General features: G+C 37.3%; 1 protein-coding gene across 1 annotated transcript; it reads right to left on the bottom strand.

The window, feature by feature from the left end:
• LOC136856680 (uncharacterized) lies at window positions 1–27758 on the bottom strand. The gene is made up of 5 exons (XM_067134738.1): window positions 27592–27758; window positions 14070–14619; window positions 10351–10355; window positions 1464–1525; window positions 1–125 (listed from the first exon to the last, which is right to left on the bottom strand). The coding sequence occupies exons 1-5, from the start codon at window positions 27756–27758 to the stop codon at window positions 1–3; spliced, it is 909 nt and encodes a 302-aa protein (XP_066990839.1).

Here is a 27758-nt window from a genome sequence, read left to right as displayed (position 1 = left end):
TCAGCAAACTCTCCCTCCTCCTCCTCCTCCTCCTCCTCCTGCTCCTCCTCCTCCTGCTCCTCCTCCTCCTCCTATCCCTCCTCCTACTCCTCCTCCTCCTACCCCTCTTCCTCCTGCTCCTCCTCCTGGAAGCAGTCCGGTGGGCACAGGACTTTAAAACCACTTTCACGGAGCGGCGTTTTACTATTTGAATGGGCGGACTTCTTCGTTATCGACGAGAGAGAGAGAGAGAGAGAGAGAGAGAGAGAGAGAGAGAGAGAGAGAGAGAGAGAGGAATGAAGTTGCGTCTTCTAACGTCGTCGTCGTCGTCTAGACTTCGTCGGCCAAGCCTCTCATGCATTCCAGAAACAGGTGCAATCGACATTGTGCTTTCGGCTGGAGGACGGGTGAAGGCAGTATGGCTTGCCCTAGATCTTGCTTCTCTCTCTCTCTCTCTCTCTCTCTCTCTCTCTCTCTCTCTCTCTTTTGATTCCTAACAATAATTTTATTACTATTTGTATCATTGAGAGAAAGAGAGAGAGAGAAAGAGAAGGAAATCAAATATATAACTAGCAATTAACAATAAATCAAAAGTAATTTTTAAAATAAAGTTAAAACATATTAAATAAACAAAGGTAAACTCGCTCGAGTGTATCTTCTAATAATAAATTTCTGACTCACATCGGGATCGAACCCGGTCTCTCAAATTGAGAGGCCAGGGCGCTACCAACTGACCTGCACATGTCGTGTGTGGGTCAGTTGGTAGCGCCCTGGCCTTTCACGTTAGAGACCGGGGTTCGACCGCGATGTGAGTCAGAAATTTATTTCAGTGAAACGCTTTCTCATGTGTTCATAAGTTCATATCTAAACACCATAATAAAACACCTTTACATAAACAAGATATCTCTGTTATTATTATTATTATTATTATTATTATTATTATTATTATTATTATTATTATTATTATTATTAATCAGAAGATGAACCCTATTCACATGGAACAAGCCCGCAGGGGCTATTGACTTGAAATTCAAGCTTCCAAAGAATATTATTATTATTATTATTATTATTATTATTATTATTATTATTATTATTATTATTATTATTAATCAGAAGATGAACCCTATTCCCATGTAAGAACCCCACAGGGGCCATTAAATTGAAATTCGAGCTTCCAAAGAATATTAAGGCGTTTATTTGAAAGAAATTAGGATATGCACAAAAAAAGAGATAAGTAACTTGTAAGAAAAGAAAAAATAATTAAATTAATCAATAAATATATAAAATTATAAATAAATTATTAAAATACAAGGGTGAATTATTAAAGGGCAGTAATACATCGCATCTTCGCTTGAACTTTCGAGTTTCCAATCGCACTACATCCTCAGGGAGACTGTTCCACAGCCTAACAGTGTGAAGAATAAAAAGACGACTTGAATTGAGAAGTTGGACAGATGAAAATTAAATTATTATTTTGTACTTACCAATCGAAGAATGAAGAGAAAGGGCAGACGCTTCGAATAAGTTTTCCCCCGTCGTTGCTGATCTGCAAAAAAAGCGAAAAATTATTTTTTGAGTTATTGTACTGATGTGCTCTATAAGTTGAAGAGTTCCGCCTCTCAAACCTTTTCAACTGTCTATTTCTGGCTTCAGCGCTGAATGACCTCATAGGTCCAAGCGCTTGGCCTTTGGGCTAAATTCTATATTCGATTCAGTTCGTAAGGAAATTGAATAAAGAGATGAGAAGCGCTGTTCAGAGCCGGGGATGCCTTTATGGGCAACAAAAACATTGTCATGTTGTTAAACGAGAGAGAGAGAGAGAGAGAGAGAGAGAGAGAGAGAGAGAGAGAGAGAGACAAAATTGTGGTTGCAACAGTAACAATGTCAGATCTTAAAAAAGATTTTTAAATGTAACTTGGCAGTAAACCATAATGATGAAATTATATAAAGAGCACATTTATAATAATGACTGACAATGATAATTATAAATTCTACTGTGAATAATAATAATAATGATTCTAAATTCTACAAGACAAAATTTCACATTTAAATAATGATGGTTCTACCATGATAACGATGATGATGAATAATAATGAATAACAATAATAATTCTAAATTCTACAATGATACCTGTGATGACGGAAGTCGAGCTAATAATCATAGTGATAATGAAAGCACTGGGAGACGCCGATATGGAGAATAATGAGAGCAAAAGCTCCCGTCTATAACAATGAATCATAATGATAACTCTAAATTCTACAATGACGAAAGTCTGGCTCATAATTATAATGATAATGAAAACGCTGAGAGATGTCAATGTAGAGAAACTTGCCTAATTGGGAAGTTCCAGACAGGAAGTCAGTTGGGGCTCTCTCTCTCTCTCTCTCTCTCTCTCTCTCTCTCTCTCTCTCTCTCTCTCTCTCTCTCTCTCTCTTTCACTTTCAACTCTCGGAATGGCGTCGACTGGACTGCGGAAAAGTTGTCCGTCAGCCTCGTGTTTTGTTATCTTTCTCTCTCTCTCTCTCTCTCTCTCTCTCTCTCTCTCTCTCTCTCTCTCTCTCTGAGTTTCTCACTATCTCTATCCCTCTGCGTCTCTCTGCCTCTCTCTGAATTTCACACTATGTCTGTGTCTATCTCTCTCTTTCTCTCTCTCTCTCTCCATCCCTTTATTGTTCTCTCTCTCTCTCTCTCTCTCTCTCTCTCTCTCTCTCTCTCTCTCCACCCCTATATCGTTCCCTCTCTCTTCTCTCTCTCTCTCTCTCTCTCTCTCTCTCTCTTCCTCTGCTTATCTATTTTCCTGTTTCTTCTCTCTCTCTCTCTCTCTCTCTCTCTCTCTCTCTCTCTCTCTCCTCTCTCTCCCTCTCGTTCTCTCTCTTTCTATCAATCTCTCTCTCTCTCCCTCTCGTTCTCTCCCTTTCTATCTCTCTCTTTCTATCTCTCTCTCTCTCTCTCTCTCTCTCTCTCTCTCTCTCTCTCTCTCTCTCTCTCTCTCTCCTGTCTGTGGCTCTCTCTCTCTCTCTCTCTCCTGTCTGTGGCTCTCCTGTCGGGGGCGTCTACTCTCTTTTCTGTCTGGCGAATCGGATTCCAGCGCCACTTCGTTCCTGCATTCGTTCGCTTTTCCCCAAAGAATGTTTGCCTAGTTTTTTTTTTCTGTTTTTTCTTTCTTTTTTTGAAAGTCATCTTTTTCTTGGAAAGTCATCCGTTTTTCTTAAGTGAGTTTTTTTTAAGTCTTTTTTTTTTAAGTCATTTTAAGTCTTTTTTAAGTCAGTTGTTTTTTCAGTCTTCTGTTTTTTAAGTCTTTTATTAAGTCATCTGTTTTTTAAGTCTTTTTCTAAGTCACCTGTTTTTTTAAGTCATCTTTTTTAAGTCATCTGTTTTTTAAGTTTTTTTTTTACTTTAATTAATCATTATTGCAATCACTTTTCTTATTCGTTATTATTATTACTTTTATCATTTATTGTTGTAAATATTTTTGTTATTCATTATTGAAATTATTTTTGTTATTCATTATTATAATTACTTCTATTATTCACTGTCATAATTACATTTATTACTCGCCATCATAATTACCTTTGTTACTCATTATCATAATTACTTTTATTATTCATGGTCATAATAAATTTTATTATTCATGGTCATAATAAATTTTATTATTCATGATCATTATTACTTTTATTATTCATTATTACAATTATCTTATTATTCATTATTACAATGACTTTTATTATCCACCCTGAAAATCACTTGTATTACTCATTATCATAACTACCTTTATTATATATTATCGTAATTACTATTATTATTCATGATCACAATTATTTCTATTATATTTATTATTACAATTATTTTTATTATTCATCATTACAATTATTTTTCTTATTATTATAATTATATATTATTCACTACCACAATTACTTTCGTTACTCATTACTATAATTACTTTTATTATTCACTATCATAATCACTTTCATCATTCATCATTACAGTTGCTGTTATTATCCAATATCATAATTACTTTTATTCTTCATTATTACGATTGCTTCAGAAACTGAGAAATTCTTCATGACTTTTATCTTCATTATTTTTCAAATTTCATCCAACACTGAAAAATTCTTTAATTTTGCTAACAATATTTATTATTATTATTATTATTATTATTATTATTATTATTATTATTATTATTATTATTATTATTATTATTATTATTATTATTATTAAAAATACTCGCAGTAGCACAAGTCTTGGAATGGAAACTGCAAATTTGAAAAAAAAAACTTCTCTGTCATTCGCATAAAATTAACTTTGCTTTTCTTGTGCATGCAATGTGGGTGTATGTGTATCTGCTTGCTTGCGCCCATACATACACACGCCTGTCTGCGTATGTGCGTGTGTTTGCACGTTCTTGCACATACACCAACTTTAAAAAAAAATACCAAGGACAGATTACTCTCATAACCATTATCTCATATAAACAGAAATCCAGAAATCGGATTTTTTCGTAACTGGTGAAATACCCACTCAGATAAAGGACCGAGGAGAGAGAGAGAGAGAGAGAGAGAGAGAGAGAGAGAGAGAAAGAGAGAGAGAGAAGGTTTTCCCAGCTGATTCGACGACACAAATTCACATCCGTTCGCGCTGGCCGATGGCGCCACGGCGGGCCGATTGGGGAGGAAATTGGGCGGGGGAGGTGCGGGTAGACACACACACACACACACACACACACACACACACACACAGGCGCCGCTAAATGACCACACGTGTGCGTGCTTACACATGTTATTAAACACATGTCTGTATGTGTGTGTATATATATATATATATATATATATATATATATATATATATATATATATATATATATATATATATAGAGATATAGAGAGAGAGAGAGAGAGAGAGAGAGAGAGAGAGAGAGAGAGAGAGACCCACCACCTAATGAGCTATGAGTTATGTTCCTTTACTGAATCAAAGACCTTTCATCGAGATTCTTAGTGCTCATCCATTCTTAACTGGAGAACCTTCTTCTATTTGGTAGTTAATCGACTGTTGTGGGTCAAAGTTAGCCCATAGGAAGGGCTTTGGCCCCAGCAACCTCACCTTACAGATCGAACAAAATGATCGACGAAAACTTCACTGGGGCGTGTCATGTTTCAAGGAATCATTACTTTAGATTTAATCTTAATTTTTTTTATTGACATTTCAGTAGCAGGAGGCTACTCTCTCTCTCTCTCCCTCTCTCTCTCTCTCTCTCTCTCTCTCTCTCTAACATATGCACAAACCAGTGATAGATATTCAAAAGTATTACTTTTTTCAGCTGTGACCTTTCGGCTTCGAAATAGCAGCATTACTTTATGCTTCAGCAAATATCACTGTCGTGAGTGTAACCTGTGCTTAAAACATCATATTAATAGTTTAAAACATCACGTCAGTGGTTTAAAACATGTTAATAGTTAAAAACATCATGTCAGTATTTTAAAACATCATGTTAATAGTTTAAAACATCATGTTCACAGTTTATAACATCATGTTAACAGTTTGAAAAATCATGTCAACAGTTTAAAATATGTTAATGTTTTAAAACATCATGTCAATTGTTGACAGCATCATGTTAACAGTTTAAAACATCATAATAACAGTTCATAACATCTTGTCAGTATTTTGAAACATCATGTTAATAGCCTAAAAGATCATGTTAATGGTTTAAAGCATCATGTCAGTAGTTGGAAACATCATGTTAACAGTTTAAAACATCATAATAACAGTTCAAAACATCTTGTCAGTATTTTAAAACATCATGTTAATAGTCTAAAACATCATGTTAATGGTTTAAAGCATCATGCCAGTAGTTGAAAACGTCATGTCAGTGGTTGAAAAACATCATGTCAATAGCTTGAAACATCATCATGTTAATATTATAAAACATCATGTTAATAGTTTGAAACATCATGTTGATAGTTCGACATATTAAGTTAATGGTTTAAAATATGTTGATAGTTAAAACATCATGTTAATATTTTAAAACATCATGTTAATAGTTCCACGTCAGATAAATGCAAAGAAAAAGATTATATTTTTGTCAACCACCCTATGCTCTTATTGACTTTGTTCAACACTCGAGGTCTTTGAGATACATTCTACCATGAGGCAAAATTGTCATGAATATAATTCTTGTATATACTTAAGAATTTGAAGTCAATTTGTCAAGTGATGGCAATTTTAGTTCTCTGTAAAAGAAAACTATTTTGCCGGCTTTGTCTGTCCGTCCGCACTTTATTCTGTCCGCATTTTTCCTGTCTGCCCTGCAAATCTTAAAAACTACTGAGGCTAGAGGGCTGCAAATCGATATGTCGATCATCCATCCTCCAATCATCAAGCATACCAAATTGCAGCCCTCTAGCCTAAGTAGTTTTTATTTTATTTAAGATTAACCATAATCGTGCTTCTGACAACGATATAGGGTAGGCCATCACCAGGCCGTGGTTAAAGTTTCATGGACCGCGTCTCATACAGCATTATACCGAGACCACCGAAAGATAGATCTGTTTTCGGTGGCATTGATTATACACCGTAGCGGCTTTACAGAAAACTCGATTGCGCCGAAGAAACCAGTTCTCATCTACGTGAACAAACTAGTAAATCATTTTCAACAAACCTAGCGACATCATTTATCACCTACGTGGTTATATGAATGAATTATTTTGAATTTTAATTTATCAGATTTTAAGAATCCTCACGACGAGAAAAAAAAAATAGCTCTCTATATTCTGTTGGAATGGAATATACTGTAGAGTTTAGGCCAAAGGCCAAGCACTTGGACCTATGAGGTCATTCAGCGCTGGAAAGGAAACCGAGAGTGGTAGATCTATGTTCTATTGAGACAGAAATATATTGATTCTATATTCCATTGAGCCGGGAATATATTGGTTCTATACTCTATTGAGCAGAAATATATTTATTGGATATAGAATACGCCTTTAATTGCGTATTTGATTATGGAAATGAAGCTACAGCTGCACCGGAGTAAATAGACGCTCCACCTTTGAGTGGATGTTGCTATTAAACTACCTTTAAGTGGATGTTGCTATTAAAAAAGGAAGTGAATTGGTGATGGGATCCAGTTTCCCATCAAATGGAAAAGGATGGGGATTATAATTTCAAAGCTGATGTGAGCAAACATACACCTGAGAGGAGGGGAGGGGGAGGGGGCATAACGTTGAGAGAGAGAGAGAGAGAGAGAGAGAGAGAGAGAGAGAGAGAGAGAGAGAGAGAGAGACATAAATAGGTGGATAGATAGAGGGAGAAAGATATATATATATATATATACAGTATATATATATATACCTACATAGAGAGAGAGAAATGAACAGATCGATCAATAGTCAGTCAAAGAGAGAGAGAGAGAGAGAGAGAGAGAGAGAGAGAGAGAGAGAGAGAGAGAGAGAGAGAGAAAGACATAAATAGGTAGATAGACAGAGTGAGAGCTATATCCCTAGACAGAGAGAGAGAAATGAACAGATCGATAGACAGTCCGACAGAGAGAGAGAGAGAGAGAGAGAGAGAGAGAGAGAGAGAGAGAGAGAGAGATAGCAGACGCAGCTGATGGCAGCAACAGGTGTGCTAAGCAGCCGTAGTACCTTCGTCGGCAGCCCACCTAGCCAGCTAGCCAGGTAGGTAGCTAGCCCCTCCCTCGCCTTACCTGGCCAAAAAAAAAAAAAAAAAAAAAAAAAAACACGTCTGCCTACTCAGATAATTTACTCATTTTCACGGAAAAGAGACGAAACGGGGATTTGGTTATATCGGTATCATGATCATAGGGTTTTGTTTCATTTTATTTTCATTTTATTTTATTTTATTTTATTTTCCGGTCTAGATTTGCATTTTGATGAGAGTGTGATACTTTAGTATAACTGTTTAAAGTAGCATCTACGTATTTAATACACACAGACATACATTTATGATAAATGACGTTATATATGCATATGTTGTATGTTTGTTTATATTCATAAATCGTTTGTTTACCTACTGAACTTCAAAAATAATCTTATGTAAATAATCAATACTTAAATAGAGATGGTGTTTATCGGATAAACATATACAATCACACAAACTCACACATTATATATATATATATATATATATATATATATATATATATATAATATATACGTATATATATACATCCATAACGAAAGAGCACCAGCCACGTTAAAATAAGTAAGAGCATAATCATGGAACCAAAATCAACTTGAAAAACTTCTAAGACCCTCCATTCACGCATGCGCACTTGAGCAAACGAACCGAGATAGGGCAAACAGCAGTGTACTCCTCACCACTAGTACTATAACTACCAGTAATAATAGCAACATTAGTAATAATAGTTATTATTTACTCTATAAATAAACAAACGAAAGCGAAGGACCAAAGGTTGGCATTGCAATATCTCTCTGGCATTTAAAAGTCATCTGTCCATTTGCGCTGACGCCATTCGATAATTGACCGATTTGACGTCACGAAACGGCTGTTGAATATCACTCTTTCTCTCTCTCTCTCTCTCTCTCTCTCTCTCTCTCTCTCTCTCTCTCTCTCTCTCTCTCCTTGCTTTCGTAAAGGGATACTGTGGGATGCGACCAAGAATATCACGTTCTATTCACAGTTAGTCTATGACAAAGAGGGCGGTTGAAGAATGCACACGAATATTTATGTGACAGTTTGGAAATATAGAGGAATACAATTGAGGCAGTTTGGAAATACAGTGAAATAGTATTGAGGCAGTTTGAAAATACAGTGACATAGTACTGAGGCAGTTTAGAAATATAGTGAAATAGTATTGAGGCAGTTTGGAAATATAGTGAAATAGCACTGAGGCAGTTTGGAAATACAGTGAAATAGTATTGAGGCAGTTTGGAAAAATAGTGATAAAATATCAAGGCAGTTTTGAAATATAGTGAAAAAAAATTTAAGGCAGTTTGGGAATACAGTAAGAAAATATTAAGTCAATTTAGAAATGTAGCAAAAAATATTAAGGCAAAAAATATTTAGCAAAATGTTGGATAACTGTATGAAGCAGTTTCTGAACATGTCGCCAACAAGTTGAAAACAAGTCGACGACCGTCAGTGGAGAACAAACTTATATGCAAATTCTAGACAATCGTATGAAGCATTGTTCTGATTTACCAACAAGCCGTCGACTTATATTCAACCTGCTTGTGATATGTGTGCGATATGTTGCCGGCATGTTTACGACATGCTTCACTGCAGAGTGAACGCACCCCAAAAATGAGCATACTGTAAGGAACATATTGTGCATAACGGTTCCTTCAACGCAGTGTTGCTTATAATTTTTTTTGCCGGACAGAAAAATTTTCTGATCACATATTTATGACGGGTGACAAAGCGAATTCCAACGAGTTGACGCAGCGTCTTCTTCTTCTTCAATCATCAAGCAATTTCTTTCTTTCTTTTCCTTTTTCACACGTCAATTGAGCCTTTGGGACTTGTTGGCGAAACTTTCGAAGTCTTCTGGAAGACTGACTTTGATCGATTGATCGATTGATTGACTGATTGGTATGATGAAGAGTGAGAATGAATGAATAGATATATAAATGTATTATCGCCATAAGGTGCGAGATTGGTTTTCATAATTGTAGTTGGTTTATTTTGCGTACCTGAAACAAATTACTCAGATTACGTAGGCCTAAGTTAGAAATTTTAGTATATATTCTCTCTCTCTCTCTCTCTCTCTCTCTCTCTCTCTCTCTCTCTCTCTCTCTCTCTCTCTCTCTAGCCTGTGCAAGGTTCAAGTACGCATACGGATCATGCATAATGAATGGACCTTACATAGTAAGATAACATTTGGAAGGCGATTTTGGCAGCCAAATTTGACAGCCGAATTTGGAAGCCGAACTTGAAAGCCAAGTTTGGAAGCCGAATTTGGAAGTCGACTTTGAAAGCCGAGTTTGGAAACAGATTCTGGAAATCAAATTTAGAAGTTGCATTTGGAAGCCGAGTTTGGAAATCTAGTTTGGAAGCAAAATCTGGACGCTGCTTTTGGAAGCCGAGTTTGGAAGCCGGATTTGGAAGCTGCGTTTGGAAGCCGATTTGGAAACCGATTTTAGAAGCCGGGTTAGAAAGCCGATTTTGGAATCCGAGATTGGAAGTCAAATTTGGAAGCCGAGCTTTAGAAGCTGAGTTTAAAAGCCGAGTTTGGAAGCCGAGTATTATCTCGTTTACAGCGGAAGTTACAACAGTCAGTTTCGCCTGCATGCGAATGCAAGAAATATTCCCCATTACGGACTGACAGCCACTGCGCAAGAGCCCGCGCTGGTATATGGACTATTTAACATAAATCATAGTCATTATCGTGTTCCTTACTCTTCCTAAAAATGAAAGAGGACGTGTAGTTTAGAGTAAATGAAAAGTGATTTGAAACACGAATGGATTTAGGCTGAAATGTGCAGATGTGTGAGACTGCTCATTGACGCTTATCTCTGGTAATTGCGGTACCAGATAAGCTAAAATGAATCAGTCAGCTACGATCAGTCAAGCCTACGAACACGAAAAATCAAACAAGAAACAATTAAACACATTTATATATAAACTGAACGGGGCAGAAATTGTGCCAAATAGATTCACTAAAAACTCTAGCAATCGGAACTTCAAAAGTTCAAGGGAAAATGCAACGCATTACTACGCTAAAACAATTCTCCTTGTATTTTAATAATTTACTGACATTTTTATCTATTTATTTATCACTTTGTTAATCCGTTTTTCCTTTTTTTTAATAGATATATATCGTCTACAGAAATCCATATACCTTGGGAATAAATAATGCATATATATACCCAAGGGGATTTATCTAAACCTCTGGTTTCGATAAAACGATAAATAAGTCGACTTAGACCACTGGGCGAGTAAAAGTGACAAAAATGATGAAAAAAAATTCATATGTATATGAAAATCTTTCAGAAATTAAGGAATTAAGTGAAAAAAATCATAGTCTGTCATTGGTCGGCCTAATCATCGCCCTCCCCCAACTCTACTCCCTCCCCACACCCCCACCCCCCAACCCACCTTCCCAATAATGACAGACGTACCAACCCCCGATCCTCCCCCTTCTTCCTCCTTCCCAGGAGGCTACCACCTCCTCCCCCTCCACCATCTCCTCCCCCTTCCTCCTCCTCCTCCCTACGAGGCCTCCTACCTACTTCCTGCTCTCGAGACGACCGGCGCCCGGGGGCCAAAGACAGCGGTGGTACTAGTGCAGCAGTTTCCGGCGCCGCGCGGCGCGAGAGTTTATGAATGAACGTGAATTTCACAGCGGCGGCAGAAGCCTCCTGTCGCCGCTGCCGCCGCCGCCGCCGCCGCCGCTGTGTACGAAATTCCTCTCGTTCGATTCCCTCTCCCTCTGCGTACGAAGAAGACGAAGCCCAAGCCAGTGGTCCTTGTGAAGCCCAAGTCAGTAGTCCTTGAGGAGGAGTCGAACGAGAGGCTTCACAGGGACTACTGACTGGCTTGGCTTTACTAGAGGGTAGTTCGATTCCGTCTCCGTCTGCTTACGAAGACGAAGCCCAAGTCAGTAGTCCATGAGAAGGAATCGAACTACAGGCTTCACAAGGACTACTGACTGACTTGGGCTTCGAATCTTCTTCGTACTAGAGGCCTTGTGAAGCCCCCAGTTCGATTCCGTCTCCGTCTGTGTATATAAAGAAGACGAAGCCGAAGTCAGCAGGCCTAGTCCTAAGCCAATTCGATAAAGAATCGTAAAGGTTAAAGTCCTTTCTAAAAAGCAAAGAACAAAAACTCCTTTCATAAGGACACCGAATAGGACTTCGCCGTAGGACCGTCAACTCTTTTGAAGGATCGCAGGACCTGCATCAGCCGAAACGAACGAGTGGAGGAGGGAGGACGTAACCGGAAGTACACTCGGGGAACACGCGGACGAGGAAGAATGTCTCGGCCGAGAAAGCTGGGGCAGTTTTACTTGTACAGCAATTCATTCATCGGCGGAGGGAGGAACGCATGCACGCACACACACACACACACACACACAAACACACGCACGCATACATACGCGCGCACGCGCACATACACACATACACAGACACGCTGGTTATGGGTGGAGCTTGGGAGATATAGGCTATATATATATATATATATATATATATATATATATATATATATATATATATATAATATATATATATATATAATGGCTCTTGAAGACTCAGTTAGGTAGATACAGTGGTGATGAGAATTGTCACTCTTTCATTCTCACTCTCACGCGGATTCTCAGGCACGGAGGGGCATAGATTAAGCACCCCTACCCCGCTACCCCCTCCTCCACGACCCTTCCCCCCTTTCATCCTAACACCGCCCCCTTCCCATTCCACTTCCCCACCTCCTGTCAGTAGACGGATGCTGTTCCTTCCTTGAGAATGGATCTCTCTCTCTCTCTCTCTCTCTCTCTCTCTCTCTCTCTCTCTCTCTCTCTCTCTCTCTCTCTCTCTCTCTTAATTATCTGACGTTCCCAGACGATGCCGCTGAAATTCAGTTAATCCTATTATAAAACTTGATAATGATCTCTCTCTCTCTCTCTCTCTCTCTCTCTCTCTCTCTCTCTCTCTCTCTCTCTCTCTCTTATGTAGAAAGTACTTTATTCGTTCACTGTATGAATGATTCACTCATTCATTCACAAGGATAATGTAGATAGTACTTTATTCTTTCACTGCATTAATGATTCATTCATCCATTCACACAAATGATGTAGAAAGTAGTTTATTTTTTTAATATACTAATGATTAATTCATCCATTGAAAAATGTAAAAAGTACTTTATTCTTTAATTATATTAATGATTCATTCATTAATTCATTCATTGAATAATGTGGTAAGTACTTTATTCTTTCACTATATTAATGATTCATTCATCCATTCACGTGAATAATGTAGAAAGTACCTTATTCTTTCAATATATTAATGAGTCATTCATTCATTCATTCATTGTATAATGTAGAAAGTGGTATTTCATTCTTTCAATATATTAATGATTCATTAATTTAACCATTCACATGAATAATGTAAAAAGTACTTTATTCTTTCACTGTATTAACGATTCATTCATTGAATAATGTGGAAAGTAATGATTCATTCATTCATTCACATGAATAATGTAGAGAGTACTTCATTTTTCAATATATTAATGATTCATTCATCCATTCTCATGGATAATGTAGAAAGTGCTTCATTTTTTCTTTATAACAATGATTCATTCATTCCTTCAATGAATAATGTAGCAAGTAGTATATTTTTTAATACGCTAATGATTAATTCATCCACATGAATAACGTAGAAAGTACTTTATTCATTAACTAGATTAATGATTCATTCATTCATTCATCCCCATGGATAATGCAGAACGTACTTCATTCTTTCAACATATTAATGATTCATTCATCCACTCTCATGAATAATGTAGAAAGTACTTCATTCTAAAGCCATCATTACAGTCACCAGGAAATGTTTTAATTCCTCGCCTGTCTATATGAATATAAAAAACGAACCTTTAATTATCAATGAAGTGCAATTACCTCTTGCGGGGAGGAACCGCCGCCCAGCCACACCCAAATTCCTTCTTCGATAAAGCATACGAAGAAACAAACAAAATACAGGGGAAGAGAGAGAGAGAGAGAGAGAGAGAGAGAGAGAGAGAGAGAGAGAGAGATTATTATTTTTGTAAAATGGCAACATTTTAAATTTTTGTGAAGAAGAAGAAGAAGAAGAAGAAGAAGAAGAGGAGGAGGAGGAGGAGGAGGAGGAGGAGGAGGAGGAGGAGGAGGAGGAGGAGGAGGAGGAGGAGGAGGAGGAGAGGAGAGAGAGAGAGAGAGAGAGAGAGAGAGAGAGAGAGAGAGAGAGAGAGAGAGAGAGAGGCCGGAATATGATCTGGGGACATATAAAATGTCCTAATACAGGGGTTTTGGTAAAAGAGGGAGAATGGGAACTGAGGATGGCGTTCCCATCAGGATAGAGAGGATGGCGGCAATAAATGTCTAAATATGTGGCACTTATGCGGTAAAATGATCAAGGAAGACTTGCCTTGTAGGACACAGGAGGAGGAGAAGGAGGAGGAGGAGGAGGAATAGGAGGGGGAGGAGGAGGAGGAGGAGGAGTAAGAGGAGGAACAGGAGGAGGAGGAGGAGGAGGGGATGGATGAGGAATAAGAGAAGGATGAGTAGGAGGAGGAGGAGGAATAAGACAAGGAGGATGAGGAGGAATAGGAATAGGACAAGGAGGAGGAAGAAGAGGAGGAATAGGAGGAGGTGGATGACGAATAAGAGAAGGATGAGGAGGAGGAGGAGAAATGAGACAAGCAGGATGAGGAGGAGGAGAAATAAGACAAGGATGAGGAAGAAGAGGAGGAATAATAGGAAGAGGTGGATGAGGAATAAGAGAAGGATGAGAAGGAGGAGGAGGAATAAGACAAGGAGGATGAGGAGGAGGAGGAATAGGACCAGGAGGTGGAAGAAGAGGAGGAATAGGAGGAGGAGGTGGATGGGGAATAACAGAAGGAGGAGAAGGAATAAGACAAGGAGGATGAGGATGAGGAGGAGGAGGAGGAGGAGGAGGAGGAGGAGGAGGAGGAAGCCTGAGTCAGCCGTACAATAAAGCTCTCATTCGCGAGGATATTCGGGAGTTCTTCCGGCCGTACAGAAAGTCTGTTGTGGGCTGAAAATGCTTTTGTCTGTTTAGTCTGGGTGGAGGAGATGAAGGCATCTTCTAATTTACGTAATTTATGGCTGATTTTCGCAGAGGAGGAAGGACAGGATTTTCTTTTCCTGTGTGTAACTCTCCCTTTGTGTGGGAGGATACATATAATTTATATATATATATATATATATATATATATATATATATATATATATATATATATATATATACTATCAGCACATACACATATACTATCAGCACATACACATATGCTCTTAGAGAGAGAGAGAGAGAGAGAGAGAGAGAGAGAGAGAGAGAGAGAGAGAGAGAGAGAGAGCGGAGAAGTGGCACCACCGCAGGGTTGAATGAATGAACTTACAGGTGGGGTTCTGGATGGCAGGGGGGAGGGGGGGCAGGGAGAGGGGGGTGGAATGGGAGGGGTGGAGGAAGGTCAACGTCCTCTGTGATATAACAAACCCCTCCCTCCCTCTCTCTCTCTCTCTCTCTCTCTCTCTCTCTCTCTTCTTCTCTCTCTCTCTCCCTCCTCTCCTCCTTTCTCTTCCCCTCACCCAAATCTTTGCTTCCCATCACGTCCCATCCATTCCATTCCTTTCTCCCATATCACCCCTCACTCACAAATCTCTCTCTCTCTCTCTCTCTCTCTCTCTCTCTCTCTCTCTCTCTCTCTCTCTCTCTCTCTCTCTTTACTGAGAGGGACAGAGAGAGAATTCAGGATGCAATAAGAAAGAATAGCAAGATTTTCGTTCCAATATTTTTTTTCCCATTTCTTAATTTTTCTCAGGAAAATTCATGATGATATAAAAATCAATTACAATAAATTTTCTTTCTTTTTATTTCATAATTTTTGTTTTTTTTTTTGGAAACTTTTAGTATGGCGTAAAAAAGTAAAAGAATTTACTATTTTTCTTATATTCTTTGGTAGGACAGTTCAGGATATTACAATTATATGTATATATATGTGTGTATATATATATTATATATATTAATATATACACAAACACACACACAGAAATAAAAAAAAACAATCCGAGCAACAGTTAAAATTCAAGTTAATTGGAAAATATTACTGGGAAAAATCAGACAGCATTAAATGAACATAACAAACTTGGAAAAATATGAAAAAAAGAGTAAATTACAAACTGAAACTCGTTATTTATTATTTCATATGATTTATTTTCATCAATGAAATTGTCACGTGATGTTAATGGCATTGCAGATGTGTTTAGTTTTAATAATAATAATAATAATAATAATAATAATAATAATAATAATAATAATAATAATAATAATAACTAAACATTTGGAATTACAATATCAAAAAAGCCTTTTTTTAATTAATATCAAAAATAGGATTATAAGACAGCAAGTGATAAACACGCAATCGAGATAAGGAACGATACAGTAATGAGAATACCAACAGGAGAGAGAGAGAGAGAGAGAGAGAGAGAGAGAGAGAGAGAGAGAGAGAGAGAGAGAGAGAGAGATGGAGATATCACGGGAATTGGCCAGCAGTTTGCTGAGAAAAAATACCAACAGAGAGAGAGAGAGAGAGAGAGAGAGAGAGAGAGAGAGAGAGAGAGAGAGAGAGAGAAGATATCACGAGAACTGGCCTGCAGTTTGCTGAGAAAAAATACCAACACAGAGAGAGAGAGAGAGAGAGAGAGAGAGAGTTGCACAATGATAATGGCATTACGACAACTGGCCTACAGTTTTCTGAGAAGAAAATGCCAAAAAGAGAGAGAGAGAGAGAGAGAGAGAGAGATGGAGAGATGGATGATGATGATGATGATGATGATGATGATGATGATGATGACGAAGATATCATGAGAACTGGCCTGCAGTTTGCTGAGACGAAAATACCAACAGAGAGAGAGAGAGAGAGAGAGAGAGAGAGAGAGAGAGAGAGAGAGAGAGAGAGAGGATAAGAAAAATGATGATAATGACACCACGACAACTGGCCTACAGTTTGCTGAGAAGAAAATACCAATAGAGAGAGAGAGAGAGAGAGAGAGAGAGAGAGAGCGTTGCATAATGATGATGATATCACGACAACTGGCCTACAGTTTGCTGAGGACAAAATGGCCGCCGGCCTGATATCACGGAACGCTGCTGTGAGTCTAGTATGGACTCGTGCATCTTTTCGGTGACCTTGAAAATGCCTCGAAGTTATTGGTCAATATTGCTATTGCCCGCTTTCCGTTTTGTGAAGAGTAGTATGAATGCGACTGTGATGTGGAATTTGACGTTTATTGTGAGTAATAATAATAATAATAATAATAATAATAATAATAATAATAATAATTATAATAGTGAGCACTGTTCTGAGTGATAGCTATATATATATATATATATATATATATATATATATATATATATATATATATATATATATATATATATATATATAGAGAGAGAGAGAGAGAGAGAGAGAGAGAGAGAGAGAGAGAGAGAGAGAGAGAGAGAACTGTCACTGAATGAATCTGTACTAACAACGTAGTTTTAGACTGAAAATACATAACCCGCATTATCAACAGTGTATAATAATGTATATTTACGAACAAAAGATTTTACACGGAAGAATAATCGCTCATTAGAGAGAGATTCCATTCAGAAACAAGTAAAAAATGTGTCAAAGTTTCTTCGGCGCAATCGAGTTTTCTATACAGCCCCTACAGCGTGGAATCAAGGCCACCGAAAATATATCCATCTTGGTATTATGCTGTATGAGCCGCGACCCATGAAACTTTAGCCATTGCCCGGTGGTGGCCTAAGCTACATCGTTTCCACGAACACGATTATGGCTAACTTTAACCTTAAATAGAATAAAAACTACTGAGGCTAGAGGGCTGCAGATTGGTATGTTTAATGATTGGAGGGTGGATGATCAACATACCAATTTGCAGCCCTCTAGCCTCAATAGTTTTCAAGATCTGAGGGCGGACAGAAAAAGTGCGGACGGACAGACAAAGCCGGCGCAATAGTTTTCTTTTACCGAAAACTAAAAAAAAAAAAAAATATACGCCCGTTTAGTCAGTGTAAACGACTGCCAGAAATTACCGTCAATATTTAAAGTAAAAGTTAAAAGAATTCTTTTATAAGCGTTGTGGTTTTTTTTTTTTTGCAAAGCCAAATTCCCCATCCTCGACGTCAAAGGAATAAAAAAAAAAAAAAAAAACATATGAAAGTAGGTCCAGGGTGGAAAAACCCCAGTGAAGGTTTTTCAGGGCCATTGCAGTTCAGGCCAGAAAACCCAAGGAGTTTTATTTTTGTGCTTTTTTTCCATGATCGATTGATAAGAACTGATTTCATTTATTTTGCTGTGCCAGTAAATTCGTGCTTCTCTTTTCTCTATCTCTTTGCATATATATATATATATATATATATATATATATATATATATATATATATATATATATATATATATATATATATCGATGATTGCACTTATAACAGGATAATGTTATAAGCCCCAGGGTTAAGAGAAAATATCAGAAAAATCAGCCTGTATAATTCTAAAAAAAGAGCATATCAACATGAACAAAATTATTTCATTTAGACGTAGCACCTGAGCAGAACACTAAACATTTACGTTCCTTTTCTTATTATTATTATTATTCTTCACAGGCAAAAGAACCTTAAGCATCGCTGGACCAGCGTTCTTCAAAAGAGAGCTAAGCAAGTAAGTAGGTATCCTATACTCGTATCTACCTGCAAGCAGTGATAAGTTCCACATTACCTATGCAATATGGTTCATTTTTTGTTTGTTTCAAATATTTTTCTCTTAGTATGCCAAAATATGTATGATTTCAGGTGGAGAATTGCCATTTAGGAAATCGTTAGGTAATTATCGAAATTTTTCCCATACGTTTCTCCAGACAAGATATTTGGACTGTAATTCGTAATGTTATGCTTCATTTTATGTTAAAAAGAAAACTATTGTGCCGGCTTTGTCTGTCCGTCCGCACTTTTTCTGTCCGCACTTTTCTGTCCGCCCTCAGATCTTAAAAACTACTGAGGCTAGAGGGCTGCAAATTGGTATGTTAATCATCCACCCTCCAATCATCAAACAAGGGTATTCAGCGTTCTTTAACACAGAGAATCATGGAAACATAAACTTCCACGTTACTTGAAGTTCTAGGGAGCTATAGTTAAAAGACAGGTATAATGGAATGGAATACAAAATTTAGGACAAAGGCCCACAGCTGGGACTTATGAAGGTCATTCAGCTTTGAATGGGAAACAAAGTAAAAAGGTTTGAAAGGTTTAACAGGAGGAAAACCTCAAAGCAGTTGCACTAAGAAACAATTGTTAGGAGAGGGTTGAGGAAAGTAAGACGGAAGAAAGAGAACATGAACGGAGGTACAGTCAAAGGAATGAAAGGGGTTGCAGCTAGGGGCCCTGGAAGGGACGCTGCAAAGAACCTTACGTAATATTACCTACAGCGCACCGCGTGAGCTGCACTGAGGGCACTACCTCCATACGGAGTTGAAAGACAGGTATTATTTCAGGTGGAGAATTGTCATTTAGGAAATCGTTAGGAATTATCGAAATTTTTCCCATACGTTTCTCCAGACAAGATATTTGGACTGTAATTCGTATAATGATTTGCTTCATTTTATATTAAAAAGAAAACTATTGTGCCGGCTTTGTCTTTGTCCGCACTTTGTCTGTCCGCACTTTTTCTGTCCGCACTTTTCTCTGTCCGCCCTCGGATCTTAAACACTACCGAGGCTAGAGGGCTGCAAATTGGTATGTTGATCATCTGCCTTCCAATCATCAAACATACCAAATTGCAGCCCTCTAGCCTCAGTAGTCTTTATTTTATTCAAGGTTAAAGTTAGCCACATCTCTACAACACTAATCATTTTAACAACAGAAACTTGAAACCAAAAACCCAAAAAATAGCGACTCACAATTTCATTTCGGTACAACGGAACATTTCTGAAATTCGTGACGTGAAATCGGGCAAAAAGGTGTTGCGCTCATTGACAGGTTTAAGAGAACATCCTGCTCAGAAATACAACGGAAAGACGTTCTCTTACGTTGTACAGAATATCTGCTACTTTTCTGGAAGACATTACCCGTCACTGCAAAATATAAACGCCTGAAATGGGAGTCACTTATTCCTTTGTAGTTACCTCTGGGCAATAAGTTATTGATTGTTAATGATTTTATCTATTTATGCAGTTAATGAGCTTAATTTAGAGACAGCAACAACTTAAAAAACTGTTAAAATTAACGAAGGAACAACAGAAATTAAAAAATTTTGGTGTACGAAAAATCCACCTCGAAAGATAATTTGTTACAATGCAAGATCACAGATGTAATGCCTTTCGAGAGAAAGGAGTGGAAGGAATAAGATTGGCTTGCAATACCAAAACCTAAGCTTGCAATTGCATGCAAGCAAAAATTAATTCTTTGCGTTCAAGATGGACAGTCACTGAATAGTCACTTTGTGATGAACAGTTGTCTGTGATTAGCAGTCAATGTCTGTGATGAACAGTAACTGGAAAGACATTGTCTCTGCTGAACAGTCACTCTCTGTGATAAACAGTCACTGTCTACGATGAACAATCACTGTTTTATAATAAATAGTCACTGTCAGCGATGAAAAATCACTGCCTATGATGAACAGTCACTGTCTAAAATCAATTTCAACTCTAACTTGAGCCGCAGCCCTCGAGTATGAAGGCGTGGCAACCTACCGTTGAAAATCGGAAGCACTGTTGACGGATAAGTACCCACGCTACGATAATGAAGACCCAAAAATTAATAAATCAGTGAGTGGTCTATATACAAGGAGAGATGACATTTAATGCGTCTAATTTTGAAAGAAAAACATATGTGAACTTCACTCTAAAAACAGAACAATGCTTTGAAATAGATTACACTGAGAAATTGTTCGCGAAACAAAGCATTTGTATATAAAAATGTCGTCGAGTCTCAAAATTAAAATTAGGCCTAAGCTGAGACCAAATTGTGCCAAATTGTACTAGTTTTGGGAAGCCATCAAGAGAACATCAATGTGTTGATTGATACTTAGTCGTGGTATAACGTCAGATACTGTGACTGTTCACCGTAGACAGTGATTGTTCATCATAGACAGTGGCTGTTCACCGTAGACGGTGATTGTTCATCGTAGACAGTGGGTGTTCATTGCAGACAGTGATTATGCACCGCAGACAGTGATTGTTCAACGTGGACAGTGGGTATTCGCCGTAGACAGTGATTTTTCAACGTGGACAGTGGGTGTTCATCGTAGACAGTGATTCGTCACCATAGACAGTGATTGTTCATCGTAGGCAGTGACTGCAACCCCCAATACGATCTCAAGGAAGCAGTGATATCACCTCCATTCGCCATAAACGACTCCGAAACCTTAATCATTCGGTAATAATTAAGATATAAAAAGCAAACTGAATAATGACCTCAGCAAATGGAATAAACAGGAGAATAAACGAGTAGAAGAAGAATAATAAAAAGAAAAGAAGAAGAAGAAGAAGAAGAACACGACCAAGCTAAGCTCTCTCAACCCAAGAACAATGAACCCTGGGTGTCTCCTGTTTCAAGCATTTGGTTCAAAAAATCCCAGAGATTTCCTCCTATTCTTACGGTTTCCTTTCGGAGGTGTCACTTTGTAAAAGTCCAGGAAGCAGATAAAACGTGAGATGAGCTATGTGAGGGTGTTAATCATTCTTGAATGAAAGCATACCCTAATGTCTGCAGTCCTACGAAAGCACGCAAGCGCGATTAAACGTGGAAAATCAAATGTTGGGGACGGGGGGGAAATTAAACCAGGGAGGAAAATATTGGAGCTCACGGTTTGGCAACACGACCACACCGCATCCTGTCAGTATTGCCAACCTGACGTAGTTTCTGCTTCCTCTTCCCCCTCCCCCACCCCCCCTTCCTTTTCGTATGCCATTCTCAATAACCGAAAATAATTAACGTAAAATATAAGATCTACGATTAATCAGTTCGCCATGAGGAACATATATTCGACAATCGAAGATTTTAAATTCAAATCTGCGTCTGCGCATTCGCGGATTGCGATAAACAGCTTTTATAAGTCTAGAAGCCGGTGTGTATATTAGCTTATATGACATTTCATTCGATATACATTTCAAATACCAATCCCTTGCGTTAATTTGATCGATATTTTGTTTGAGAAACGACTTGAAATACTTATTTTGCTTCGGGAAAGGTTCAGTAGACGTTTAAAACTGAATGAATCAATTTCTCATCGAGGTTTTTCTTCGCTGACTTCCGTTAAGCCATACCGTTGTACTGTTCCGCCTATATGGACCAGTTCTTTCCTTTTCCTTCACTTCCCATTCATTCTGGACGTCTCGAACGAACGTATGCACACACACACACACACACACACACACACACACACACACACACACATATATATATATATATATATATATATATATATATATATATATATATATATATATATATATATATTACTAACATAAATGTCGATGCCGCATTCTTCATTCTGCAACACTAAATCATTTTATATTTCATGTATATAAATTACTTTTTTTTTTACTAATCTTAAATCAAAATAGTTAATATTCTCTGTAATTTGCTGCTTCATAGATATGATAATAATCATATAGAATTTTTTCATGATATTAATTGATAAATAGTTACGAAAATATGTACCATACACGAACAAGTCATACCAATTTCCATTATTCGATGGAATGTTTCGTTAAGTCAGATTTAAAGGAAGTTATTCTTATTTATATATATTTCCAAATGCCTTCTGTTATTTCTTTCTAATGAACACCATATTCCTTGGAAGGCTGACTTCCCAGTCAATAGCCCCTGTGGTGGGCTTGTTCCATCTGAATAGGGTTCATCTTCTGAATAATAATAATAATGAAGAATACACGTACAGTACGGGAATAAAAAGGTAAGTTTTCTAGCAGTCTTCCGGAAAACTTTGAGAACCGTCTGCCTGGGAAGATGGAAACTTATATCAATTTTTTTTTTTTTTTAGATTCAGAAGATGAATCCTGTTCATATGGAACTTGCCAACAGGGGCCGTTGACTTGAAAGTCAAGCTTCCAAAGAATGTTGCGCTCGCTAGAGAGAAGTAACAGAAGGAAATGAGAAATACGGAAAGAAAAAATCACTTATTGAAAAAATCAATTATCAAATAAATAAATAAATAGTTGAAAAAAATCATTCATTTCAGCTCACAGTCATATGAAGTGAGGAAATTTTATCACAGGTAGTTTTCTCAGTTTCTCTCACCTGTATCTTTCTTTCTTCTCCTTCTTCTTCTTCTTCTTCTTCTTCTTCTTCTTCTTCTTCTTCTTCTTCTTCTTCTTCTTCTTCTTCTTAGCTGCCACAGGTAAATATTCTTCTTCTTCTTCTTCTTCTTCTTAGCTGCCACAGGTAAATATAGCATCTGCCACACCTGAGGTGACCTTGTCCGCCCCACCCTCTTCCGTCGCAGGTACCAGACGAAGGTTTGTTTGTGTCCAGTGACCTTGCACCTTTACGTAACCTTCTTGGTAGTCATCCACTTATCTGCATCATCCCAGTTCTGGTTTCAATCATGTATATATATATATATATATATATATATATATATATATATATATATATATATATATATATATATATATATATATATATATGTATACATATATATGTATATATATATATATATATACATGCATATGTATGTATATATATTATATATATACATACAAACATATATATATAATCTATGTATATATATGCAAGCACCGATGTTTTGTCTATGTATACATGTGTGTATTTTGACAGTGCATACACTGCTATAGCTCTAAGTATACTTCATAGCGTAAGCATACGCAAATGTTCGATTGATTTATAGATGACCTTAAACTGGCGTCACTACAACTACCGCCATCGGCAAAAAAAAAAGATATTTAAATTCTCATTTGGAATCAAATTGAAATCCAAATAAAAGCGAATAATGGATTTATGAAATTTTGTTTGTGATTTTAAATTCTCCTTTGAAACCCAGAAGAAATAAAAATACCGATTAAAGGATTTATGAAATCCTATTTGTAATATTTAAATTCTTTATGAAATCCAGAGGAAGTCCACAAAAATTACTAGTAAAGGATTTATGAAATTTTGTTTGCAGTTTACAAATTCTTTGGAACGCAGTTGAAATCCAAAAATCCACAGTCAATGATTTATGAAATCCCAAATTCCATTTGCAATTTTTAAATTCTCCTTTGAAATCCAGAGGAATTCCAAAAAACCCCGAGTAAAGGATTTATGAAATATTATTTCCATTTTCTGAATTCTATTTTGAAATTCAGTTAAATCCATAGCACAAGATTTATGAAATCCTACTTGCAATTTTCAAACCCACCTTTGAAATCCAGTCGGAATTTAAAAAATCCCGAATAAAGGATTGATGAAATCCTATTTGGAATTTTTAAACTCCTTTGAAATCCAGTGGGAACCCTAAAAAAAGTGGCTAAAGGATTTATGAAATCCAATTTGCAATCTCTAAACCCTCCTTCGAAATCCATTCGGACCCCCAAAAAATCTCGAGCAAGGGTTTTATGAAATCCTCTTTGGCGCAGCGTTCCGTGTGAAAAAGAAAAGAGGTGTTCCTTCAAGCGAGTCGCATAAGTAACACCTGTCGGGTCTTCTTCCATGTGTTTCACAGACACCAGGTGCTGTTGGTCCGTTCGACTGGCTGGCTGTCATCATCATACTGTCTGAGTACGTGTGTGTGTGTGTGTGTGTGTGTGTGTGTGTGTATATATATATATATATATATATATATATATATATATATATATATATATATATATATATATATATATATATATATATATATATATATATATATATATATATATATATTTATGTATATATATATGTGTAGATATATATATATATATATATATATATATATATATATATATATATATATATATATATATATATCAGGTAAATAATAATAATAATAAAGGAATTAATAATAGTAGGAAAACTAGCAGCATCTGCATACTGTCATATCTTATTTTCTGGGTATTTATGTCAGTAGCAAAGACTAGAAACATCAGAGGCGACAGACCGCTACCCTGTGGAACACCACAATAAACAGCAACTAAAATAACTCACCCGTTGAGGGTTGCTTAAGAAAACTGAATGAGGTCACTCAAGTTAAAAAGTTTACGTATAAGAGCCAAATCAAAGGCAGGTCTCAGTGCAAAACACTGATCAGATCTCGCTGTTTCCAGTACAGTCAGTGGCTGTCAGGAAGCTGTGGTTCTGGGATCACACAGAACCTCAGAGATCACTGAAGGTGAAACTGGCTTGTATTATTTTTCTGTATTATTTTTCTATCACCACTTATACAGTTCTTTGGAACTGCTGCGGTGTTACATAACAGCCTCTCATCTAAGAAAAAAAATATATGATTTCCCAAAGAAAAACTCGAGAAAATGTGTTAGGTATTTCTGGAGAGGGCTCCAGATATCTTCGTGAAGAAATAATGGTGAAAATCCAGCTGGACCTTTGCTGCATCTCTCTCTCTCTCTCTCTCTCTCTCTCTCTCTCTCTCTCTCTCTCTCTCTCTATCTATATATATATATATATATATATATATATATATATATATATATATATATATATATATATATATATATATATATATATATGTAATTCAAGTAAATGAAAATACAGCAACAATAATCTAATTGTGTTTTGATTGTATTTCTTTTATATATTATATATTATATATTATAAATATTATATATATTACATTAACTGTACCCATCCGTGGTTTAAATACCTTATCGCATTTATTAGTTTAGATCAGCCTGGTCTTATGCCAGCACGTGCCCTTAGAGCGACATTCTGATCAGGTGCTAGCTGAAAGGGCTAAGAAACCTGACGTGGACCCTACGGCTCAGCAAACCAACTGGGATACTGTTAATAGCGATCTTTCTTTCCCGCGGCCAAGTGGCAAGAAGATCCATCTGATTGCTGTTGACGGGTTGAGAATGCTTGTGGTTGCTGCGTTTCTGTTTTGGGTTGATAGCTTTGGTTGGTTGGGTAGGCCGTTCCTCCTTCTATATGGCGATCGTTGGCTGGTGTTTCAGTTGAAACTTTATATAAATATAACCATTTTATCTTTTATTTTATAATGCTTTTGGTTCATGCTCAGTCTAGACTGTTAGCTTGACCAAAGGGAAGTCACGATTGGTCGACTGACTTGCATGAACCAGTAGGAAATAAAAGAACAAAGCCAAAATAAGTTCTGGCATCTACTTTACATATCAGAGTAACATTATTGTTTATGACCAATATAAGAAGTCTTACAGACGCCTCCTTCGCTACCTTCTGAAATCAGTATAGTGGAGACTTATGGTGGACACATTTTCCTCAGTGCTTTCAGATTCGCAAGAGGAGAGCAACTGAAGAGCATTCTGGAAAAGAGACTGCAAGCAGGCACTTGAGAAATGATCTTTTAGAAATACTGGTGATCCCGTTACTTTTAGACCTGCTTGAGGTCGGCTGCCTTCATAATAATTCTGAAAGCAAACATTTTTTGTTTCCTAAGAGGAAGTCTTCTATCCAGTTATTGTTTGTTAATGGAAGAGACAATGCTCTCCTTAGCAGTGAAATTTTTTAACAATTATCTCTAATAAACTTGGTTCTTCTATCTTGATTAATCTGCAACTTGATCTTCTAGTCAAAGGTCAAGGTTTATATAAGACTTCCATTCTCAAGAGATTCTTCCCCCGTAGGGGGGTTGTGCCGACATTGCACCTCTTGCAATGCACTGTAGGCATTACTTAAGGTTCTTTGCAGCTAGCTGTAAACCCTTTCGTTCCTTTTACTGTACCTCCTTTCATATTCTCTTTCTTCCATCTTACTTTCCTCAACCCTCTCCTAACAATTTATTCATAGTGGAACTGCTTTGAGGTTTTTCTCCTGTTACACCTTTCAAACCTTTTTACTGTCAGTTTCCCGTTTCAGCGCTGAATGACCTCGTAGGTCCCAGCGCTTGGCCTTTGGCCTAAATTCTCTGCCGTTTTCCAACAGACTTCCCTCTCCTAGATATAAAGGTTGATGGCAGCCCTGTAGATTATAATGACCTTAAAAAATACAGTTTTTCATACTGCTTTATGTCTCTATAGAACTTGGTTCAATGTTTAGATGTCATAAGCATTTTCCTGCATCACAGTTGTTCAAGCTTTGCGTAGGGCTTATTCGTCCCTGCTTGCAAGCACTGCTTTCAAATATGGGGAGCTTCTTCCTTTGCTACATTCCTCGATAGGATAAAATCTATGAGGAATGGTTTGCTTAACAATCCCACTCTCATTTGCCGCCACCACCCCCTCCCATGGGGTAGTGCCACCAGGGCACCTTATGTGGTGTATTGGATGCCTCTCTATCTGGCTTTCTATGTATGTATGTATACACATACATACATACATACATACATACATGTGTGTATACTGTAAATATATATATATATATATATATATATATATATATATATATATATATATATATGTGTGTGTGTGTGTGTGTGTGTGTGTGTGTGTGTGTGTGTGTGCTAATATTAATCAGAGAGAGAGAGAGAGAGAGAGAGAGAGAGAGAGAGAGAGAGAGAGTGGTGTTTGAAGGAGGGTTATAATCATCTTCAGATAATAAATGATCTTACGTTAGATTAGCAAGGGGATAGATTCTGGGCGAGATGGGGAGGGGAGGGATTGGAGAGGGGGAGAGGGAGGGGGAAGGGGGGGAGAGATACCACCAAGGGAAGGGAAGGGGGGGGATTAAGAAGTAAATCCATCGCAAAATATGGAATTTAATAAAGAAAATGTTAAGTCGATCAAACAAAAGATAGATTATTGATATGGAAATATCAATGGACAATAGAAGAGACGCTTCAATTTCTCCCCATCGGGAGGAGGAGGAGGAGGAGGAGGAGGAGGAGGAGGAGGAGGAGGAGGAGGAGGAGGTGGAGGTGGAGGACACCACCACCACCACCACCACCACCACCAT

This window comes from Macrobrachium rosenbergii, chromosome 36, assembly GCF_040412425.1.
Source record: "Macrobrachium rosenbergii isolate ZJJX-2024 chromosome 36, ASM4041242v1, whole genome shotgun sequence".
Taxonomy (NCBI): Eukaryota; Metazoa; Arthropoda; class Malacostraca; order Decapoda; family Palaemonidae; genus Macrobrachium; species Macrobrachium rosenbergii.
This window is presented reverse-complemented; position numbering and strand designations above follow the sequence as displayed.